At 44.7% G+C, this 22,374-nt stretch overlaps 1 protein-coding gene across 1 annotated transcript; it reads right to left on the minus strand.

Annotated features, from left to right (window-relative positions):
- Positions 1 to 19,821: 19,821 nt before the first annotated feature.
- On the minus strand, positions 19,822 to 21,684 carry hoxb4a (homeobox B4a; the record flags this gene model as incomplete). The annotated part of the gene is made up of 2 exons (XM_080523672.1): positions 19,822 to 20,177; positions 21,255 to 21,684. 2 exons carry the CDS (start codon positions 21,682 to 21,684, stop codon positions 19,822 to 19,824), a joined length of 786 nt encoding a protein of 261 aa, XP_080379798.1.
- Between the last annotated feature and the right edge of the window lie 690 nt (positions 21,685 to 22,374).

Below are 22,374 nucleotides of genomic sequence, written 5' to 3' on the forward strand. Positions count from 1 at the left end.
GCAAAAGCCAAAGGGGAGAGAAAATCAAAATCCTGGGGGTTCTCTTGAGCTCCATTATATTGATTTCAATTATCTAGCAGAGCAGAGCTCATATTCCTGATTATGACTGTGTGAGTTGTCTGCAGTCTCAGGAACGCAGCGAGCCAAATATCCACACAGTGATGGTGGTAGAATGTTGAGAAGAGAGAAAAAAAACTATCCTGGATGTTCATAAAGATTAATGGAATAATGTTCATATTGATGTGTTGTTATTTTCCCGTCAACGTTGCTTCTGCAGCAGCCTGGCGTGTGAATAAAACAGTAATAAATTACATTTATATGAAAAATAATTCCATAACTAATATCCTAGGAAGCCTAGTGACTAAGGATTGATCAATTTAGGGACTAATATTACCCATCGATGAAAAGACCAAGCTCAAAACAGCAATAGTAGTAACAATGTTGTTATTGATTATAACAACAATTAAATCATTAATAATAGTACCAATACTAATAGCAATAAGAGAGAAAATGAGGAAAATAACAACAATGATAATTATATATAAAATAATGACGATAATCAACCTGTGACAACAATAATTAAAAAGGTGCAAAATAGCTTACAAAGTCTCCATATACAGGACAGCTCAACGAAATGAATCGAAAATTAACGAAAGTCAGCCCATAGGACGAGCTGCTGCACCCAGTGAGAAGAAACACGGTAGTAAATAAACCCTCCATCAATCTGGAAGAAAATAACAATAATAATCCCAAAGTGTAGTTAAATGCAAAGCACTCTATATTCCCAGATCCAGAGAAAAAAAGCAGGCAGAGAAATGGCTATATCCAGCGACAGGGCCGGAGCAGAATGAAATCAAATGGACATGATGGTGTGCATAGTAGCTCTTATTAAAAGTGGAATAAAACCGTTGGACGCTCTCGTTCGCCGGGCGCCTGACAGCTACCCCAAACACATAAATCAAACGGAGGATTCCCCGACCTCTCCGACTTTGCGGCCTATAGCGATATAAAGTTATTTATTGCATCCTCGCACTCACGCACAGCCTTGGCTCGCTTCCATCCCCCTCTCGCCCGGGCTTTTTTTTTTCTCCACCGCTTGCCCGGGTAGTTTTGAAGATTTTCAGCACCGATAGCAACGCTGGCGACCCGGAGCCCTCCCTAGCCCTACCGGACGAACCTAAAGTTACCTAGAAAGTGAAGGGCGCTCGAGCCCCCGCAAGCAGGCGACGCTGCTCGCTCTGAACAAAGGGAGGAGGCAGCCACAAGGAGAAGAGCTGATGAGCCAATTTTTGAGTGGAAAAAAGGGCTGAATGGAGAGAGGGAGCGCGGAAATTCAGACGGAAATCACGGCTAACCCATGCACTAATTTAACGAATATCACCCAGAAAGACTGTCTGGTTGAGGAGGGTATCGAAGTAAGGGTGTGGGGAGAACATGGGGATTTGCCTAGGTTCATTTCTGCACGGGTTGCAACAAAGGGCTCCTGCATAATTTATCAAAATGCATATTAAGTGGTTGCTCAGGCATTAAGGGAGTGGGATAATGCTTGCATGCTCTAACATTTTCAATCAAATCCTCGCCAATGTTCAATTCCCCAAAGTTTCAAAGCCTCACTCCAGAAGCTCTTGCACATAAACAGTTTTGGTCCAACTTTATTATCAAGTTTTTTTTTTCCTTCTTCTTCTTCTCACTCCCCCCCTCTCCCTCTCTCTCTCTCTCTCTCTCTCCCTCTCCCCCTATCTCATCTCTGCCTTAGCGGTGCCGTCTCAGACTAGGCCATGTCACCCACCCGTCCCGTGCCCATTAACGGTCACCAATAAACGGTTTCCCCATCGTCCCAACTTCCCCTGCATGCGCCGTGTATAGGGGTACATGAACGCGAGCTGGGTGTCACCACCAAAAAAAAAAAAACACGGGCAATAAGCAGGGCTAGTAGGCACACAGCGTGGCCGTATACGCGTGTCTCTCTGTGACGGATAGGCGCTCGCTCCTCCAAGTGACCTCTGCGTTGAGGAGCAATAACTCACCGGATTAATGATCAATCAACGGAAGTACTTTGGAATCCCCTCCTAATGTATTATATATATATATGTATTAATCCCGGCCCCGCTGTCCAGGACTCTCACACGGCCCATATGGCCGCCTGTGGTCTCCACAGTCTACCGCCGACCCCAGCCCATTTGTTGTGTAATTACCAGCAGGCAGTTGTTAACAGGAGAGTTAGTGACTGGACGAAAACACAGCCAGGGAGAGACGAGAAGGCCTCCGTGCTTCGATATGCAGAATAAGACTCTGTATACGAATGCAGGCATGCGCTCACGTGACGCACAGACGTCAAAACAACTGTCGTTCTGAATATGACTGTGGTTGGAAAACCCTTACTGGTTTTGATGTCTCAAAAAATGGGACGGGGAGAAAGATATTTTTCTTCACCTTCCCCAGATTTTCTTGTCTCTCTCTGACTTCTGCCCCATTCTCCAAGGCGCCACCCACCCTGCACAATAATCTATTTCGCTCCCCAATCTCAGCGAAGGTGCGGCCTTTCATCAAGTCCCATCGCTGAATTCCGCCGCCTTGAAGTGCAACGAGGTCGAACGACAAGGCATCCCAAATGGCGAAGCGACGAATTGTTCTAAACGAGGAGGGGAGACATGATATATCTCCTTTTCTCTCCCATTGCTGGCGGATGACACGAGACTTTCAACACCAAGGCCTTTGGGTGTGCGGTGCCGGTGCTGGCTCCAATCTCTCAGTGATAAAATGAGTTTCTTCCCCTCACTGGAGGGGCGAGTGGATGGGGCGAGGGGGGCTTGGTTTTACACCCACGCACATAGCCCTCTACTAAAGATCTGCGGATTACAATTAAACCCATTTGAGCCCCCGGTGACCCAGGCGTTATGTCTTCATCGACCCGGTATATAGCCGGTTCACATTGCGCAGCAGAAGTAAAAACACAAGTTCAGAACGGTAGAATAGAAAAGGAGATATGAGGAAATATGTCGAGATTGGAATATTATTGTTAAGAAAAGGGGTCATTTGCTTTCACGTATGTTGTTACTATAGGCCTATATCTCATTTATTAATACAGTGTACACATTTATTTGTATTATTATTATTATTTAGGGCTATTTTAAGGACCTATATATGTCTGCATATAGAGACCTTGGTTGGAGACGTGAGGAGGAGAAGACGAGGACTTGTCACCATTGACATTTACATAGGAGGCACCAGGGCAGAGCATAGGCATTGGGTTGCATTCTCTCTGTTATAAGAATCTCAACTAGGAATCCCTTCCATCAGCGAGTTCCTTTGAGAGATCAGGGTTAATCTTTATCAGAGAGAGGTTGGAGGTGCTAATCTTTAACCGAGAACTCAAAGAGAGAGAGAGGGAGAGAGAGAGAAGAGGAGGGGGGGGGGGGGGGTTAGGGGGTTAGGGGGCTGGGAGGGCTTGGGTCAGTGTGCCATTTTTGCTTCAGGCAGCTAAAAAGTGCCAACCTCACCAAATATGACATATGTGTGAGGATAGGGTGGGGTGTGGGTGGGGGGTGGGAGGGGTGGGGTGGAAGTGGTGACCATGCCCAAATAGCAAATACATGGTAGACTTAAGGAGAACATTTTTAACTTTGTCCAATTTTAGCTTTTCATACCTTTCGGTTGACATGCTCCAGGGATCTGCTGATGGTTGTTGTAGAATAATAAACGTTGTCTGAGGTACATATAGAGAGATGCCAACATAACACATAAGTTGCACAATGAAAATATGGATGATATCCAAATACTGTCAGATATTAGACACTGAGACACAATAGGTGCACTACTACTTCTTCCATTGGTGTCAGTGATGCATGATAAAATCAATGACATCACGACCGCTCGGAGTTCTGTGGTTTTTTCATTCAGTCTTCGAAGCCAAGGTCAGGATTTCCAAACACCTATCCAACGAACCGTTTGTGCCTGGAAACGAAGTAGAATGATCATAACACTGTAGCCGTAGAGAGAGAGAGAGAGAGAGAGAGAGAGAGAGAGAGAGAGAGACAGAGAGAGAGAGAGAGAGAGAGAGAGAGTGAGGCAACTCACACAAATGTGCCTATTGATGAATTGTCTGAATGCGCAACAAGTTATCGGTTCAACAACAATTCATAGCAACACGCTGATTGAAAGCCCTTTGGCTCAAGTGTGTCCTGGTCATAGTAGATCAATGTTTCACTTTTTTTGAAAGGCCAAAACCTGCATATGATATAGGCCCAAAGGATACTGGTTAGATTTAACGCTTCAGCGACATCGTTGCAAGCGAGTTTGTCATAATGCGCCAGCCACACTGAAGGCTTTCGCAATCTGTCCAGCCACATTTTGGCTCAGACATGGACAAGATGGATTGATATATACAGAACCCTTTTCATATGTATAATGTTAGTGTTTGTAGATATACAGTTCATAATATTAAGATTGGCTGTAAGGACACATGTAGCATCGGCCTGAATGGACAACATATTAGCCTAATACTGATAGATCTATCTGAGCGCTTTCGGGGTCTATATATACCAACGGCGAATTGTTATATTTTGACATCATATTTTTACATTGTCTACGGGGTATATATCACTATGAAAACCTCACACAGACCCTGATGTCGCCTACGAGTTATAACCGTCGGTCACGTCGGTGACCTAACATCGCTTAAAACGCCATTTGTATGTTTGTGTGCCCCAGTTGTCCCACAAACAGCAATATAGTAAATAATAACAAATAGAGAGAGAGAGAGTGCTCTTGGTGACGGGGAGGACAGCGTGTTGGGAGTCCTGTGGAGAGAGAAAAGGCCGAGGCTTAAACGTGAAGGAGCTCGAGTAAGCAATCCTTTCACACGGTCATAAATCACGCGCACATGCGTCTTCTTTTTACACCTAGCCATCAGATCCCATTCACGAGCTCTCTGCGCCCCTGTCCCCCTCTCTCTTTTCTCTCTCTCCGTCGCTGTCCAAACACAAGGATGCACCGCCACTTTACGCAATGAGTAAACTTTTAAATGGGAGGTGTGTTGGTGGTGGTGGGGGCTTATATGGACGCTTGACATAAGAAGTCAGAAACAAGGGGAAGAGAGGGGACAGTCGGGGAGAGAGGTAAAGAAATGCAGTGAGGTAGAGAGAGAGACACACAGAGAGAGAGAGAGGTAAAGAGGGGAGCGAGGCGCCCTTTAGCCCCTCTCGGTTACCTATTCGAAGGCATCTGTCTTCGGCTGCCTCGAGAACACAAAAAAAGTTGGCGAGCACGGGCACACCCAAGGATGCCTCGAGCTCGGGTCACACAGCGGATAATTAATGACTTGTCTGCGTAGGAGCATAGGACACTGGGAAGAAAGAGCTCGAGCATCCGGCATCAGTCGACGGCTGTAAACCTTACCTGACTTCCAGCGAGCACTGCTCTGGGTCTCAGCAAACAACGCTTGGCCACACCGTTTGTGGACTATTTGAAGAAGAAGAACCCGTCTGGAGTATAATATTGTTTCTGCCTTTTTTTTTGTTATGGTGACCTTGGATGCGTAATGGCGCGCAATTGGTAATTAATGGCTCATGGGTTATATACTACAGAAAACAAAAAAAAGATAAGAGTTTACAATGACGGCGTTGAGAGGCTATAAATCCACAACTCGCGAACCCGGACGGGGGGACTGTTTCGTTTCACTCACATTACACACATGCGCGCGCGTTGTTGCTCCCACCAAAACACACACGACGGGGTCCGTTATTGGCGAGCCAGCCCACCAGCGCTCCCTCCCGAACGCAGACGAGCCTCTCCCCCTGTACTACTTTTTGCACTTCAGAACTCGGCGAGCTCCGCGTGCGATTCCTTCGGAATCCCAGCAGCGAGCAGCAGGCGACAGATTCCACCTCTACCCTCTACTTCTCTCTCCTTCTCCCCCTCTCCTTCTCTCTCTCTCTGTCTCCGTCACCCCCTCTCCCTCTCCCTCCCTCTCTCTCTCTCTATCCAGGCTAGAGCTGCCCGCTCGCGTGCATGGTGGGAGCGAGGTGGGTTGACTGACACGGTGAACTAGTGAACCGCATGCAGGACTGACAGGACTGGTGGGACACACACATGCGGGGTGGAGAGGGAGAGGCTGGCCAATGGGGATATCTGGTTCTGCAGGGCTATACGAGGCAGGCAGGCAGGCAGACAAGCAGGCAGGCCGACACGGGGAACCATATGGCGATTACAACCTACGGGGAACCATATGGCGATTACAACCTGCGCGCTCCTGTCGGGGTGAATGTAGTGAAGCCCATTCCGATACTTGCCCTCTCCCTCTCCCCCTCTCTCTCTCTCTCTCTCTCTCTCTCTCTCTCTCTCTCTCTCTCTCTCTCTCTCTGCCCAAGTCAGATGCGTGCGGATAACAGCGGCTAGTGCGTTCCTCCTCAGGAAAAAAGATGAAGCTAACACTACAATGGAGAACTAGCGAGAGAAGAGAATAGGGCCTGTGCCTTGACCTCTATAATGTGTTTAGAAGCGGTTGGCCCAGGTCGTTGGTTGGTTGGTTGGTTGGTTGGTATTCACTAGTTGATAGATGTAGGTTGTTAAGTTAGAAGGTGCCTTTTTAAATCGGATGTACCTGTCTTTGTTTCTTGGCCGGTCCCTTTGTGTGTCTGTGTGTTACCGGCCCACGCACATAGACACCACAAAGAACTACACACACCACCAGAGAGAGAGAGAGAAAGAGAGAGAGAGAGAGAGAGAGAGAGAGAGATAGTGTGAGAGAGAGAGAGAGAGAAGGGGGGGGGGGGGGGGGGGTGGAGAGATACACACGAAAAGAGGGAAGTTCAATTATACTGATGCAAAAAAAAAAAAAGCGCAATGATAGTATCCGAGTTATTTTTAGTCCCAGCATGAAAAACCTCGGAACATTTCCGGCTCTGCTCTCTTATCGCTCCCCAGCACGCTCTTCAGGACCGTGAAAACGCTCCTCTCTGCCTCTGGATACGGTTTCACCGGTCATTTTTCATGCGCTTTGAATCGCTGCTCGTGTAGACCATTATAAATTACCGAGAGGCTTCATATTGATTTATTTCCGAACGGGTAATCATTCCTGCATTACGAAGGCAGGGGGAAATACCTGGCACTCTCATACCTGGCCCTCTGAGCCAATAAGGATCTTATAATCAAGGCAATAATAACAATATATGAATAATATGATTAATAATAACAATAACAATAACAATAGCAACATTAGTAATAATAATCATAATAACGGGTCTTAACAGAAAATATGCACGTCTAATTGTTCTTCTTACAAACCTATATTTATTTGTTTTCATATAAATTAATGTATATTTCTAATCGCAGTGCTTTTCATATGCTGATATTTTTAAATTTGTATTTAATCGGAGCAGGTAAAAAATGTGGGCAAATAATGCAGTACAATTGAATCGAAAACACATCTGTATTTTGTGTTTTGGGCCTCGGTAATTAGCCTACTCGTTGGTGTTGTGTTAAGTTTTTTTTCTTCTGCATAAAGCCTGACTGAAATAGATCTAGAGGTAGATATCTGACTGAAATAGCTATGACTACTGTTTTTACAGCCATTTGAATAAATGCAGGGTAGCACTATATAATTTGGGTTATTTTGCACTGCGTAAATTTGGTGTTATAATCAGATAGATCCAGCGCAAACAAATTATGTCTAAGGTGGGTCTAGCTCGTAGGAAGCGAGCATTTGAATGAACGTGCTTTTTATCTTAGTCAGATGATGCATTCGAAAGTCAGATGCATTCAGTTGCTTGCCTTGTTTTTAACCTCTATTTTAAGACAGATTGATTTGACCGTTTTTTTTTCCACCCTGGAAAATCCCTCTCATTCTAGGTCCTCGGGCTATGCTCGGATAGTGGGGTTTCTTTTCTTCTGTGTTATGTAGGCTCTACCGTGCAGCCTGGATCATATTTTTTCATTAAATTATTGTATTTGCACTATACTGAATATACTGTTAGTAGGCTCTCATTGTAAAAAATAAAAATAAAGATCCTTGTATTTTGAATAGCCACCTCCAACATTGGTTAACGGTTTGTTGCCGGGTTGTTGTTTTTTTGGTTATTATATTCTGCATTGCATATAGATTGCTGAATATTAATCTAGATGTGTATTCCAGTGTAGTGTGAAAACGAAAACTAGCGGGATAATAGCAGGGATGATTGCTGATTGAAAGCAGAGTGTTTTCCTGGAGGGTCGCGCCTTTTTGTGAAACGGAGAGAAGTGCACAATATGGCTGCCATATATTAGTATTGTTCCATTACTGAGTGGGAAGATGCGCTCGTGCTGTCTCGTCTCCCGCCTCTCTCTCTCCCTCTCTGTCTATTTTACGCGTGGGATTGTAACGACCTTGTCTTTGACACAAATGATAAACAATCATCAAACACTCTGACGCATAAGCAGGCTCCATAGTACCCTACGGAGATGGATACACATACGAGCAACCTTAATCTGGGCTTCTAGTGAATGAGTTGCAGATTGCTGAAAGGCTTGGACGTGCAATAGGGCGACTCCGTGCTAGCTCATTCATACAGGCTGCCTATAGAATCGAAACGAAGACTCATTGAAACAAAGGGCCCAATATCAAGACCTCAGCCATAGTTTCTAGTTTAGGACAGGGTGACTGAGGGGGAAGCTGATTCTCGAAGTGTGTGATGCTACTGCTGTATTAGCCGCATAGCATCGCGACTATACCAGCACGGTGTCCTTAAGTGTTATTTCATATCCACTCACAAGCTGTTTGCATAGCGATATAATGGATATACTCTATTTAATGGGCTTGTTTTCTGGTCGCTGTGGTCAGTAGGCTAGTATTTGCATTGGTGCCTGGCTTGACACGGTTCTGGTGATGCGCCATTGTTTGTCTAGAATCTGAACACCCTTCGCACCTGACTGGCATTTCGACTCATTTTTTCCAACGCTATGGCTGTCACCGGAATCAGATATGAGGCGGTTTCGGTGAGCAACCGTGATGTCCTGCGCGCGAATGTCCCCTTTCTCCCTCGCCCCCCGCGTGTCCACCGAAATGAGCAGGAATATTGTTTTTGACACAGCGCCCGACAACACCGGGCGCCGCTGGAATAGACATTTTGAAAAGTGCTGCCCCTCGCTGCTAGGCCCATTAATATTTGATGGGAGCCACAGAGTTGCTCTAATTTTGTTACACAAAGGTTTACACTGGCGAGGCGAAGGGGAGGACTGTGGTGGAGGCAGACATGGAAATGAAATTGAAACTGATTTTGTATTCACCACCACCATCACCCATAAGGAAGTAGGCCTACTGGAATCTTGATTTTTGTTGTTGTAGCATTTATTATTCATATTATTATTATTATTAGGCCTACATGCATTAGTATTGGCATTATTATTACTATGTATTTTGTAAATTGATTGTATTCTCTGTATTATTATTTTTTTTTTAAATGTTTTGAATAAAATGTCTTAAAAAGGAAAACTGTTGCTGTCTTTGTCTGTCATTGTTGTTAGTTCTCTCGGTAGCGTCACAACACCATACACACATAGTGTATCCAAAACAACGTTAGCGCGTCATATAGCAGGTTTACTATGGTTAGCCAAGACAATTGCATTTGCCAATCCTCCCCTCACCTCATTGGTAAAGACACTGGCACAATCACACACGCTGAGATGCCACCACAACCAATAATAATGGTCCCCATGCTATTCCTCACAACCGGCATGATATTCGATGGTGTAAAATGAAAACAAAAGCACATTAAATAACAACAATGACTAATAATCCTAATCACAGCCACAAAGAGAAAAAAATGTGTGTTTCTGAGTCTGGGGGAAAGCGCGAGAGAGATACTGACATGAGTTATTGTAAGTAGAATCATCTCATGAACGGAAAATAATCCAAAGAAAACGAGAAAAAAGATTACAAAAAAGATACACTCTAAAAGTCCGCCAGTTCCTTTAGCTGCAGGGAGCCGATGTTATAAACGCTTCCTGTTAGCCCTAGCTCTCTGTAGCCTACAGCAAGCCCACATCCAGCCAAATTATACTCTCCTCTACTAAGTTTGTATTCCAATTAAGTTTTCCTTCCCTGACCCAAACCCGGCAGCAGCACACCGCTGGCCATGACATGTATGGCGAGCTCCGGCGCTTTTATGAGATTTACGTGGCGACGAGGCGTTCCCGTTTTGCCAAATTTAAACAAATCTTCCCATAATTGGTAATCGCATATGCAGTAACTCAAGACCGCCAGCTACTTAGCTTTCATATTAGCCCGTTGGATCCTTTGTCGTAAATCGCCCCGCGATAATCAACTGAATGTAGGGGAAGAGAGAGCAAGCAAAAAAAAAAAACACAAAAGGAAAAACAGATTTCTACCGGTGAGAGAGAGAGACAAGATGCACCGAAAAAGAGCCAAGAGAGAAGCGAGGAGAACCCAAGTCCCCAGGAATCTCTTCCTCATTCCCGCGTATCATCACTCGCCCATCATTTTCCCAGAGAAATGATTTATCGTGAGGAAGACCATAAACAACACAACTCCCTCACAAACATACAATGGCTGCCCGCTGCCGCTGACACACATATCACTATAAATCAAGAGAAGTAGCTGGCTGAAAAGAAGAGAGAGGGAGAGAGAGGGAGAGGGAGAGAGAGACATGCAGAGGGAGACAGAGAGATGAGATGAAGGGAGGATGAGGGATACAAAAAAAAACACTGCATGCCTTTTCAAAAAATATAAACATCGCTATCAATGCGAGTACAGTTGTATAGGCTAGAGTATCAGCACTCACACAATGGGGATGGAGATGTACAAACACACATGCATGATGTCAAAATATGGCAAGGATGGAGTTTTTTAGTTGTTTTTAGTTTTTTAGTTTTTTTTAACATATTTACCACAATATTACAAACAGCATATAATTCATTGACACGGCGCAGCAATGCACTTGCGTGGAAGTGTCGGTCCCCCGTTTCCGCTATATACTCACAATGTCCACACGACAAGACGCTCCCCCGTCCAAATTTGTTTTATTGCAGCCTCTCCGTGTGTCTGTTCCCCTCTGTTTTTTTCCTCTCCGCTATAGGGCTTGTTTTTAAAAGGACAGTTGAATTTCACGTCAGACACAGGGAGACCATGTCTACGATATTCCTGACGAATACATATCTATTCTGCAACCTCTGCATTAATTATTTAATGAATCACGTGACCAAGAGGGGGATGGGGGTACCTCTCCATGCACGCTCGCGGGACCACTTCTGACCCAACACTCCAGAGCTCCCACGTTCTAACTTGGATCTCGTGCTATAACACAACATTAATGCTATGTATCTGTCGTTTAAACCTATAAAGCACTTTGTGAAAATGGCGATGTGACTTGTGTCTGTGTGCTGTGTGCTAAGAGAGAGAAGTTGGTGGTTATAGTGGCTATATGTGCGAGAGAGATGGCATTACGAATAGAGGATGATAGTCAAAAGACTTGGGGACTTTCGTCTCTCTTTCTTCTTTACCTTCCCCTCTCCCTCTGTTCTCTGTGCTTAGAGACAATGGAGTCTTCTCTTAGCTCGAAAATATGCCCTCATTATTTCTACATTGATACTAAGGCATAATAAACCCCATATTGACAGAAAGACAATGTTGACATATTTTTGTGTTTTCAGCATATTGCTGACTTTTGTCTCATCATTTCGTTGTCAGGTCTTTGTGCTGTACTGTACATGGTTTATTACCACACAGATTCAATGCAACACGACCGGTGTGAAAATGAATGAAAGCGATGCACACTCGGGTTTCTCCTACTGTCACATTCATAATGACACTATCATTACAGATGATGTTTCAAAACGCCACAATTGCTATTAACGATGAGAGGGGGGAAAACACCGCAACTCGCGGTGAATTATTTTCGAATAATTCTTACTTCGATATATGAATATGCTAGTGGATACACAAATAGCTGTTCCCGACCCGGGATCTCTAAATAGCGCCGGGCATCTAATTATTAACAAGTTTTCGTGGGAGCCCGTGGCACGAGAGGGTGATTCATTTACAACCAGGACCGTTACAGCGCGAATAAAAGACAGGTAGCACGCGGCACTGAGGAGAGAGTTTTCTGGGAGAGACCCTGCCGCGAGCACTTAGCAACAATGGTACCACTCCTCTGGTGCCTCTCTGCCCTAGCAGCACGGAATCACACAACAATAGGCTCGAGGCTGTGTCCAAAAACACCCAACTCTGTCTAACGGGGAGTCGTGAAGGTCAGACAATAGATATATAGACTCTGTGCTTCGCCTAGTATAGTGTAGTGTAGCAATAACACACGGCTGCTCCTTTCCCCGGAAATATTGTACATGCAGGCATATAAACTAAAACAGCTCGAAGGGAAAATAACTACTTGGCGACAAAATAAGGGGCTGATATCAAATGTAATTACCCTGAACTATTTGAGAAAGAAATCAACCCCGGGTAGATAAGCTATTTTGCAGCTATGACTTTTGCCCAGCAGGTTCTTTCAAGATGTTTGCGGTCGGGAGGGAAGAAAAAAAATGAACAATGCACGCATGGAAATATGCGGAATGGAACGATAAAATGGTGCATATCAGATCAAATCGTCGATGTAACTTTTTCTATTCGATAAAACAATAAGGAAAACATCAACCATTTGCAAATATTCACAAAAAAAAAAAAATCTCTCTCAAGATTTCCCATATGATTCAAACCAAATATTTGCAGTAGTAATAGCATAATTAATGATGGCTATAAATTATAGTCTACGAATCACAGTATGAAACAGCAGCAAAGATAGCTACATTGACAACAATAAACGAATACTCCTCAGAATGGAATGATATAAATAACAATAGAAAAGGCAGTAATAAATGAGACTAACAACAATAATAGCAGTAGGCCTAATAATGGTAATATTAACGACTTAGACTTTGAAACAAGACTAAATTCACTGCTGGTCGAGGTCTATAACTAATCCATGATCGATGGGAAGAGCCCAATCTTTTCCCTGGTAAATTATTAAACTAATCACTGCAGAGCAGAATAAATCGGCACTTAGAAATAAGACACTGAATTGGCATAAAAACCTATTTCATGACAATATGCAGAATAACAAGAACATATACAAGGCCTACTATTGATTATAGGTGTAACAACAATAACGATAATAACAATAGTTACCACAATACCAATAATAATTATTATTATTATTATATTAATAGCCTTATAATAATAAAATCCATATTATTCAAAATAATCTGGCTCCAGTCAATGAAAATCACAGCTGAACTCTTGGGTATGTAAACACAGCATTTTGCTAAAGGCTATAGGTTTGTACAGGGAGCGGAGATTGATTTACGCAGCCCGACTTCCCGGCTTTTATTGGGGCTCGTAAATCTGTCCTAGCCGGCAGGACGCGCACAACCTTTTATGAAATATATTCAGCTAGAGACATAGACACCACCGTAAGACGACAGCCATCCACCCAGACATGTGGCCCGAACCTCACACCGTCTCTGATCTGCTCCGGCTGTTTGAATCAATACTGTACACTTTCTGATCAATGTATAAAATGTGTAAAATGTATCGAAGCCTGCTAAAGCATGATAGAAATGTAGGCTATGTGGGCGGTAGCCTACCGTATAGCCCATACAAAGCTAGTGGGATATAGATAATAAACAGAAGGATTTGAAGGACGTGAATGATCCTGAGCATCATTCTGTGGGGTACTGTCTTTGTGTGTCAATTCTGTGGGGTGTCTGTGTGACAATGTATATCTAAGCCCATGTATAGGATTTTGCTATCCTGTTGTTAACATTAGGCTATCACTATGTGTATGTCGTTGTCATTATTCTAATCTGTAGTAGGCTATTTATAATATCTGTAGTAGCTATATAGTAGTTAATCTGTAGCAGTTAATCTTATATGATCTGTAGCCTGTGATCTGCAGTTAGAAGGATGTGTCTAGTTAGCTAGAATTATAAGTGCATGGTCAGGAGCCATGAGCCGCCAAAGCTGGTAGCTCTATTATCCATTATCATTGTTCATTATACACACTGAATCCAAACAAAAATGGCTTTGCAAAATGGATTGAATATTCAGCTGTAATATTATCATTAGGCTATAGCCTTCCACGCGGTTTGATTTTGAGGTTTCAGTTCTGCACGCCATCATAATTGAGTGCATAGCCAATGGGAGCATAAGGCAAGGCGAAAAAGCCACCAAATGAAACCAATATGATAGACACAAGGCCTACTTGCTATATGTCTGCATCATTTAATGTGAAAACGTGCAATTGGCTGCAGTAGTGTGGCATCCAAAAAGAACAGACACAAACAGAACACATAAAAACAGCATGAAGAATACAGTACATAGTATTAGTGGACAGTGCATGGGGCTGAGGGAAGGAGGTGAGGGAGGAGGGAGGGAGGAGTGGGGGGGGGGCAGTGTTGGCAAGAGTAACAATGGCGCCTTGCTTTTATACTTAATACATGTCTCCTTTAAAAAGCCCACAGCAGCTCCCAGCTTTTCGCGCACACACACAAAGCTCGCGTGCGTAAAGCTATATATCTCCGTGACTACTCTGCTCGCGCTGACCTCCGCTCCGCCCGGCTTTCCAGAATAATAATTCAGCAAATGCGCGGGGGCGATTTGTTTCGCAATTAGCGGCGTGATCTAAAACAGGCACCACACCAACCGGCTCCAGCACCGCAGCAGCCAGCGCTGGACAGGGCCAAGCCCGCGAACACGTCCAACAAAATCTTGGACGGAGAGGTTTTTTCAGGGGGCAAAGGAGGGAGGGAGAATAGAATGCTGGAATGAGCGCGTGACACCAGTGCAAGGCGTGTGCATACCTTAGGCCTTATAGCAGTTATATTTTGGGAAGGAGGAGGTGTGGGGTGGTGGTGGTGTGTGTGTGGGGGGGGGGGAGGGGGGGGGGATAGGGATAGTGAGGTGGAGGCGGCGGGGGGGAGGGGGGGGGGGGGTTAAAAGCCTTGTGACTTCCTGTGTAAAGGCCATGCCGCTGAAATGTACAGTCGCACCCATGGTGAGGCCTATCATCGAGACGGGGACAGAAGCCATATACGTCTCCATAGCAGCCAAGGGGTTATTCTATAACATAGTGAACCAGAGAGACACGCAGAGAGAGAGAGAGGGAAAAAAACATCGCCGCATTAGACAGCTCAGGACAGGACAAGGGCACGATTGTTTTCTTTAAGCCCCGTTGGTTTACGTGAGTTGTCTGAGAGAGGGAGATAGGCTCTCGTGCTGCCCCGAGGTTACCAGCGCCTTGAGCCGCGGTGTTATGACAAACTCACCCCGGGGTCTTGGTTGGAAAATGTAACACGGAGCGGTGTCCAGTCTGCGAGGGGTCAAGGGGTTTCCAAGGGTCAGTCTGTGACTTCGCAACGGACCTAATCGGTCAGAAAACTTGTCCCCTGGTTGAACTCCCCTCTCGGCCATTTTGTTGGCCGTTCCACACATCGATTTTCTCTCTCTCATTCTCTGCTGCCTCTTGCTTTCTCCCCTTCAATACCAGTCCTTATATTTCGACCATTTGTTTTGTGTTACTCGACTACGCATCATGCCACACGGGTCCGCAGAGGGAGCAGGAAGCCGTGGCGCAGAACCTCTGGCCTCGTCTTAATCCCGGCAGAGATTGATCCGCACGGGGTCAAACCGCAGTGACTGCGTTTCTGTGCCATTCGTGCTCATCTAAGCAAATTACTACATGCAATTGCGTTTCCAGCGGTGTGCTGCAAGTCGTTTATTTGGAGGTAAATTGTTTTTGAGCGCTCCCCCTTCCCCATTACTCGTTCTTTTAATTTTTGCCTGACCAATTGAGCATCGAATTATTCATAGCGGCTACAGCCTCTGTCGCCTCTCTCTCTCGCACCTGGAGATGAAAGCGGATAAAACCAGCTGTAGGACCTCCACCTACTCATCAACAGCTATAACTCACAGTTACACTAACCAAGTATATTGAAGAAGTAAACAAGTAAACAGTTGAAGATATTATTCTAAGAGTTCTAAATCACAACATCAGATTGTATGATATCCCTATCCCGATATCTGATTCGAAGATCAGATTTGACGCTCAAGTTATCCACCCAGAACGCAACACTATGAATTAATGATAACACAAATGTATGCATAAAAAATGCATAACCACCACATTGACTAAAGCAGAGGATACTATCACAGAGAAAGAGAGAGAATGAGGGAGGGAGGGAGGGATGGAGAGAGGGGGACAAGAGACAGAGACATCTGCCACCATCTCAGAGGTGCCACCACATCACGCGCAGGGGAAGTAAACAGTTGCACAAACTCTCAAAAAAACACCACATCTTCATCTCTGTCCTCCACACTGACCACTCATACACAACAACAGGGCTCCAACCGCCCCCCCACACCCTATCAAAACGGCCATAAACCCGCTACCCTTCCCTCGACCTCACCAAATGCGCGCCTGCCTGCTACCCGGCTGTGAAAGCAGGGGCCATAAAGCAATAAAACTCTCAAACCAAAGCAACACACACAACACACACAACACACACAATCCAAACGAAACAAAAGTTGACGTTACCTTCGTTGTTGCTGCCATCCTCGTTCCCGCGAAGATTCTCACTGCTGCCGATGGCGTTCTATGGGGAATTTTCTTCCAAGACAAAAAAAAAATAAAGTTTTCTTGTGGCACGACTTGGTCAAATAGAAGGTGGTGGTTGGAAAGGAGGGGGGGGGGATCTTCAAGTGTCTTCCAAGACTTCTCTCTCCTCCTGGCAGAAGGTCCGGGCAGTTGTGCCGCTGCATGACAATAGGGGAGAAGAAGTGTTTAAAGAACAGAAGTGATTAATGGTTATTCTGTATAATTCTCACATTTTTCTTGGCCCATGTCCGCAAATAATGGCGGTGAACTTTTGGGGGCCCCTTAGAAATCTGTTCGCTCCTATTCACTGTTGGAAAGCAGAAGGCATTTTTTATATAGAGGATAAGAATAGAATTCCAAGGTGCATATTCTATGTGATGCCACACGCAAATTCATTTATTTCGCTATGCAAGGAGAAGGAGGGCTTGGGGGCCTTTTTTTGTGAAGGCACATATGCGTGGGGACCCATGTATCTATTCAAATAAACGACGTTTGAAAATCACAACATTTGGACATAATACTTGCAGGCCATCTGAAACGTCTAGCTATGGCCCAAGGGCCTACACGAGAACACGGTTAGTGTGTGTCTGTGTGGGATCCATCCCACCGCTTATACCTTGAAGTGGGCCTAGGACTATACACCTCTAGAAATCCTAGAAAATGAGAAAATTCTCAAATAAATTGCCAACGAAATTATACGGCTTCGGACTGTAGGCCTTATGTATGTCAATGGTGATATAGTGTATCTTTGACTCAACCTGTTTCATTGTGTCAAAGCGTAACGTAGGCCTATATGACGGTGGTGGTTTTGTAAGAGCCATAAATATGGTGAGAAAATAGATAAATGGGTTTAGGGGGGGGTATGGCAAGAGGCCTCACTGATGTGAACGAACAAGTAATAGAAAATCTTCTCAGTGCCACGGAATGCTAGCAGACCAATTTGAGGGCACACTTTTGTTTAAAGTTCAACACCGGCAAACGGAATGTTATTTTCTCCTGCTCTATATTTTCGATACCTGCTCTAAGAAAAGAAAATGAAAATTAATACAAGAGCCGCGCCTTACAAAAGAAGCCATTCGTCTTCTTGATTATCTATTTGGTTGTCAGGGTTTGAGCTATGGCTCCGGCCCGCTCCTTTGTAATATAAAAAACACACAGCGAGCTAGCCAACGCCGAGAAACTGTTGTGCAAAAATTACTCTCATTAAAGTATTAACAGCCCACGAGCCGAGAAACTATTTAACTTTTCTTTTTTTTTTAAACCAGAGGATCCATATTCTGAGTCTCGTTCTCAGCACCAGCGAGCAGCGGGTGTGAGCACCGTTAAATTAACGAGAGAACGGAGTGAAACGAAGGGGTTTGTGATTTAAAACGAGATTACAAGGCGTAATGTAGCAGGATCACTCATGACCACACGGTATAAATCACCGCGGAGATATCCAGTGATTTTTTAAGACAGGCTACATTGAAAGGCAAACGAAAAACCCACCATGGGAGGGCGAAATTAAATTGAATAATTTCTGTTTTTTTCTGAATACATCCCTTGCTATTATGAGTTGGGTCTGAAGAGAGCGACACATTTCAAGATTGCGGATCCAAGACAGCAAGCGGTAGAGGGATATAGGACAAAAGAGGATAGAATGATGCTTTTTCAGCCATTTATTAAATTTCTATAACTATTTACAAATAATAAGGTAGACACTGAGGAGAATTAGCAGAAGAAGAGCAACATACAAATATGGAGGAGGGGGAAATACAATTTAGACATAATCAGCAACTGGACTGCTCTTTGGAATGTAAATAAAAGGAACACGTGAAAATAAAATGTAGGCTACCAAAAATGGCACAGGGTGAGAAGAAAGAGTGGGAGAAAGAAGGACAGAAAGAAAGAAAGAAAGAAAGAAAGAAAGAAAGAAAGAAAGAAAGAAAGAAAGAAAGAGACGGAGTGTGCGCGCATTTTTTTATGTGCCGAGAAAGGATACCAGATAGAAAGTAAAAAGATAAAATAAATTTGTATTCAGTCATGCAATATACGCACCTTTTATCTCTCACAACCCTGTCCTCACAATTGCTTAAATTACACATCTTCACCTACAAGAAATGAATACGCTCGTATTGCATATACTTGCCACACAATTCAAAACCTGTCACTTCATAAAACGATAAGGCAAGAACAAAACAAACATACGTACAACTGAGGTAATAAGCAACATAGTACATTGTAGTGCTGTGTTTTATAATGCTTAGGTTTGTACCAGATTTTGGTTCATAACATGTCTCCATCAGTCTAGCCTTGATATCATTCAACTGCAAAGACTTTTCCTGTGTGATATATATACCATGGTTTACCATCTTTTGTTCAAATGCACCCTGTCTCTCGTGCTCCTCAAACAAAGAGAAGACGACTCCCTGTATAAACGAACTAGCAACGGACGTCACAATCGTTGTCAGTTTTTTTTTAGCATAGCATAACGCTCGATACACATATATAATAAACAAACAAGAAAATGCTACTCAGCAATATCTTTCCCCTTTTACAAAAAAAACTTCATGTTTTGGAGGACATTATTCGGGAATAATTTTTGAGCAAAGGGGAGAGGAGCAAAAAAAAAAAAAACGGTGTAAGAAAACGGCTCTTGACGAAACAAGGGCGCTCATTTATTAGACAGAACGTTGGACGTCGAGGTAATGGGCAGGCCCGTGGTTCATCCTTTGTAGCGCAGAGTAAACATGACAAATGAGTCCGAGTTTGGCATGATTAAAGATGAAACACGGATCCATCTTCACCAAATCTGAAAACTATCTGCCGCCTTCTGTTCCAATGGAGGGGGAGAGAGAGGAGGGGGGGGGAGAGAGAGAGGGAGAGAGAAGAAGAGAAGAGAGAGAGAGAAGGAGAGGGGCAGGGGATAAAAAAGGGAACTGGATCATGGCGAGAACACAGCAGTGGAAGTGTTTGTGTTTCGAGTCTTCTTCACTCCTTTTTTCTATTTCTATATCCTCTCTCTCTCTCTTTTTACCTCCCCCTTTCTCCCTCCCCTCATGTAGCATCCCTGTAATTGAAAAGAAGAGGGAGGTGAGACACGGCGGTACCCATGAGTCTCCTCAATCGGTGGTTTCAAAAGTGCATGGTGGGAGGTTTGGGTTGGGTTGGGTTAGGTTCTGTGGGGCTAGGACGGGTTAGGGGGCTATAGGCTCGACGGAGGTCCACTGGGTCGGTTCTGAGAGCTGCCTAGCGCTGTGATGCCGCTGCTTTGCGAGTTTGTGTTGTTATTGGTCGAGCTGTTGTTGTTGTTGTTGTTGTTGTTTGATCGGATCTTCGTGTTGGGCAGCTTATGGTCTTTCTTCCATTTCATCCTTCGGTTCTGGAACCAGATCTTGATCTGACGTTCGGACAGAATTAGGGTGTGGGCGATCTCCACGCGGCGCCTCCGGGTCAGGTACCGGTTGTAGTGGAACTCCTTCTCGAGCTCGAGGACTTGCTGTCGCGTGTAGGCTGTCCTCGATCGCTTCGGCTCACCCACCCCATTGTAATTTGGCGACACTGTGGGACAGAGAGCGGTATGTTATAAGCAGCCCATCTCCACAAAGAAAGTAATCTCACATAGGCCTATATGTATACGCACATGCAGGGCCTACAGTGTATTTTGTGAGATCCACCAAAACAACCATAGGCCGCCCTCTCATTCCAATAAAGTCATTGAATATTGTACAAGACGATTTAAGAAATAATCTTGTTAGACACGTAAGGGCACGGTCGCTCATTGTCTCTCTGGTATAAGCGTCTTTGAATTGGGGGCGCAGGGGGGTGCTATAGACGACTCTGAATAGAAGCTGGATAATGATTCTAGAAATGTAAAACTACACAAAACACAACCAGTGTCTCAAAATAAGAATACCCCCCAAAATGATCAACTACATTTAAAACTGTTCAAAAAGTAACCGAAAGCAACAATACTTGCATTACGCATAATAGGGTCAACGTTGTTATAACGGTGACTTTGCAAAGTCGCATTTGTCTTGTGTATGCGCGCTATAGTTCTCCCAAGCGCACACATACACACACTTACACACACGCACACACTCACACACACACACACACACACACACACACACACACACACACACACATACACACACACTCTAATCATTGCAGAATAATAGTGAAGGAGCCTAATAGAGTCCAACCGTTTGCTTTAACATTAGTGTTTTATGGCCGTCTCTATAAATATGAATATTTCAGCTTCCATAAAACTTTTCCCTGAACAATAGCGAGTTGACAGAGGAAAGTACACGTTTATACGTCCAACCACTTAAAATCAAATTACCAAAGCATAAAACTTAACTTATGGGTTTGTGTAGCCGTCATAAAACCTTCTTAGGAAGAAATTAGAACGGCGAGCTTGCGTAGACTTCAAAGGTACTTGGCGAAGAGGTGCAATAAAAATTTATGGAGGGTGTAATTATATTGCCCTGCAAACAGCCGACCGTAAATCTCGACCAAGGGCTACTTCTCAGGGAGAGCAATAGATTTAACACCGGACATTCAGCGTCCAACCTCGGGTGAACTGTGTGCGCACAGCAGACGCAGAGTATACGGTGGAAGTTAAGCAGCACTTACCGATGTTTACGTGGACTTTTTTCATCCAGGGGTAAACCACGGGATCCTTCCTAGAGCTGGCCGACGACGTGCTTTGGTTTAGGGGGTTCTGTCCAAACGCGGGTGGAGGAGGAGGGCTCGGAGTTGCGGAGTCGCAGTGGTGGCTTGGCTCCGGGAGAGGGGTCGAGAGTCCGGTTGGGGGGAGGACGTGACCCCGCGGAGACATCACCACCGCGGGCTGCCCCGGACCCTGGCACGGCGTGTAAGGCGGGTCGGCACAGCCCGGTCGCTGGTGATAGAGCGACTCATGCTGAAACGCTGGTTCTTGCCTCTGGGCGCTGTAGTAGTCCGGAGAGTGACTGGGTAGGTAGTCATTCTGTGAATATTCCTCGCAGGGAGGAAACTTGGGATCCACATAGTTGGAGTTGATCAAATAGGAACTCATGGCCATTAATTTCTTTGAATTGCACACAAGATATACTAAAATTTATATCTTTTCCCTTTACTCGTTTTCCTGTTTGGTAGAACCCTCCTACTTTCTGTCAAGTGAACAAAGTTAAGAATCCATGTGACAGCGTCAGCCAATGGCGTGCGTCCTGACGATTCCCGGATAAGGAAATAGGATTAGGCATAGCAGATCGCGCTCATCATCTGGGCATAGTTTGCGCCGTTCGAATGTTGCATATACTTTTGACGCACTGGCACGCTCACGATAAGCAAGCGGAGACAATCACAACAATAACAACCCGAAGTAGACGCCCAAAAAAAAAAAAAAAACATAACATACCACCGGAGTTTTCAAACGGTCTGCAGGCGTGCTTCCAGCCCTCCCTCTCCCTCTCCTCCCCAAGTCAATATACAGTACACAGAAACAAGAATCGCTGCGCCCCAAGCCCCTACACTTGGCTGTGTTCATCCAAACGAATTGTTTTTTTTTCGCTCTTGTGGCCGGAGCTTTTGAAAACAAGTGCTGGGGGAAAGTGATGTGTTCGTGTGTTCGCCTTTGCCAAAGCTTTTAAATGCACTCGCTAATAACGGTGAGAGAATGCCCTGGCGTGCGCCGCGCGCAGCGGAACGCTGTCAGAGATGAATCTGGGCTTGTTTAGGATCGATAGAAAATTCATCAACTAATTCAGGTTAC

The sequence above is a fragment of the Nansenia antarctica genome (genome assembly GCF_963989245.1).
Source record: "Nansenia antarctica genome assembly, chromosome: 2".
In the NCBI taxonomy this organism is placed as follows: Eukaryota; Metazoa; Chordata; class Actinopteri; order Argentiniformes; family Microstomatidae; genus Nansenia; species Nansenia antarctica.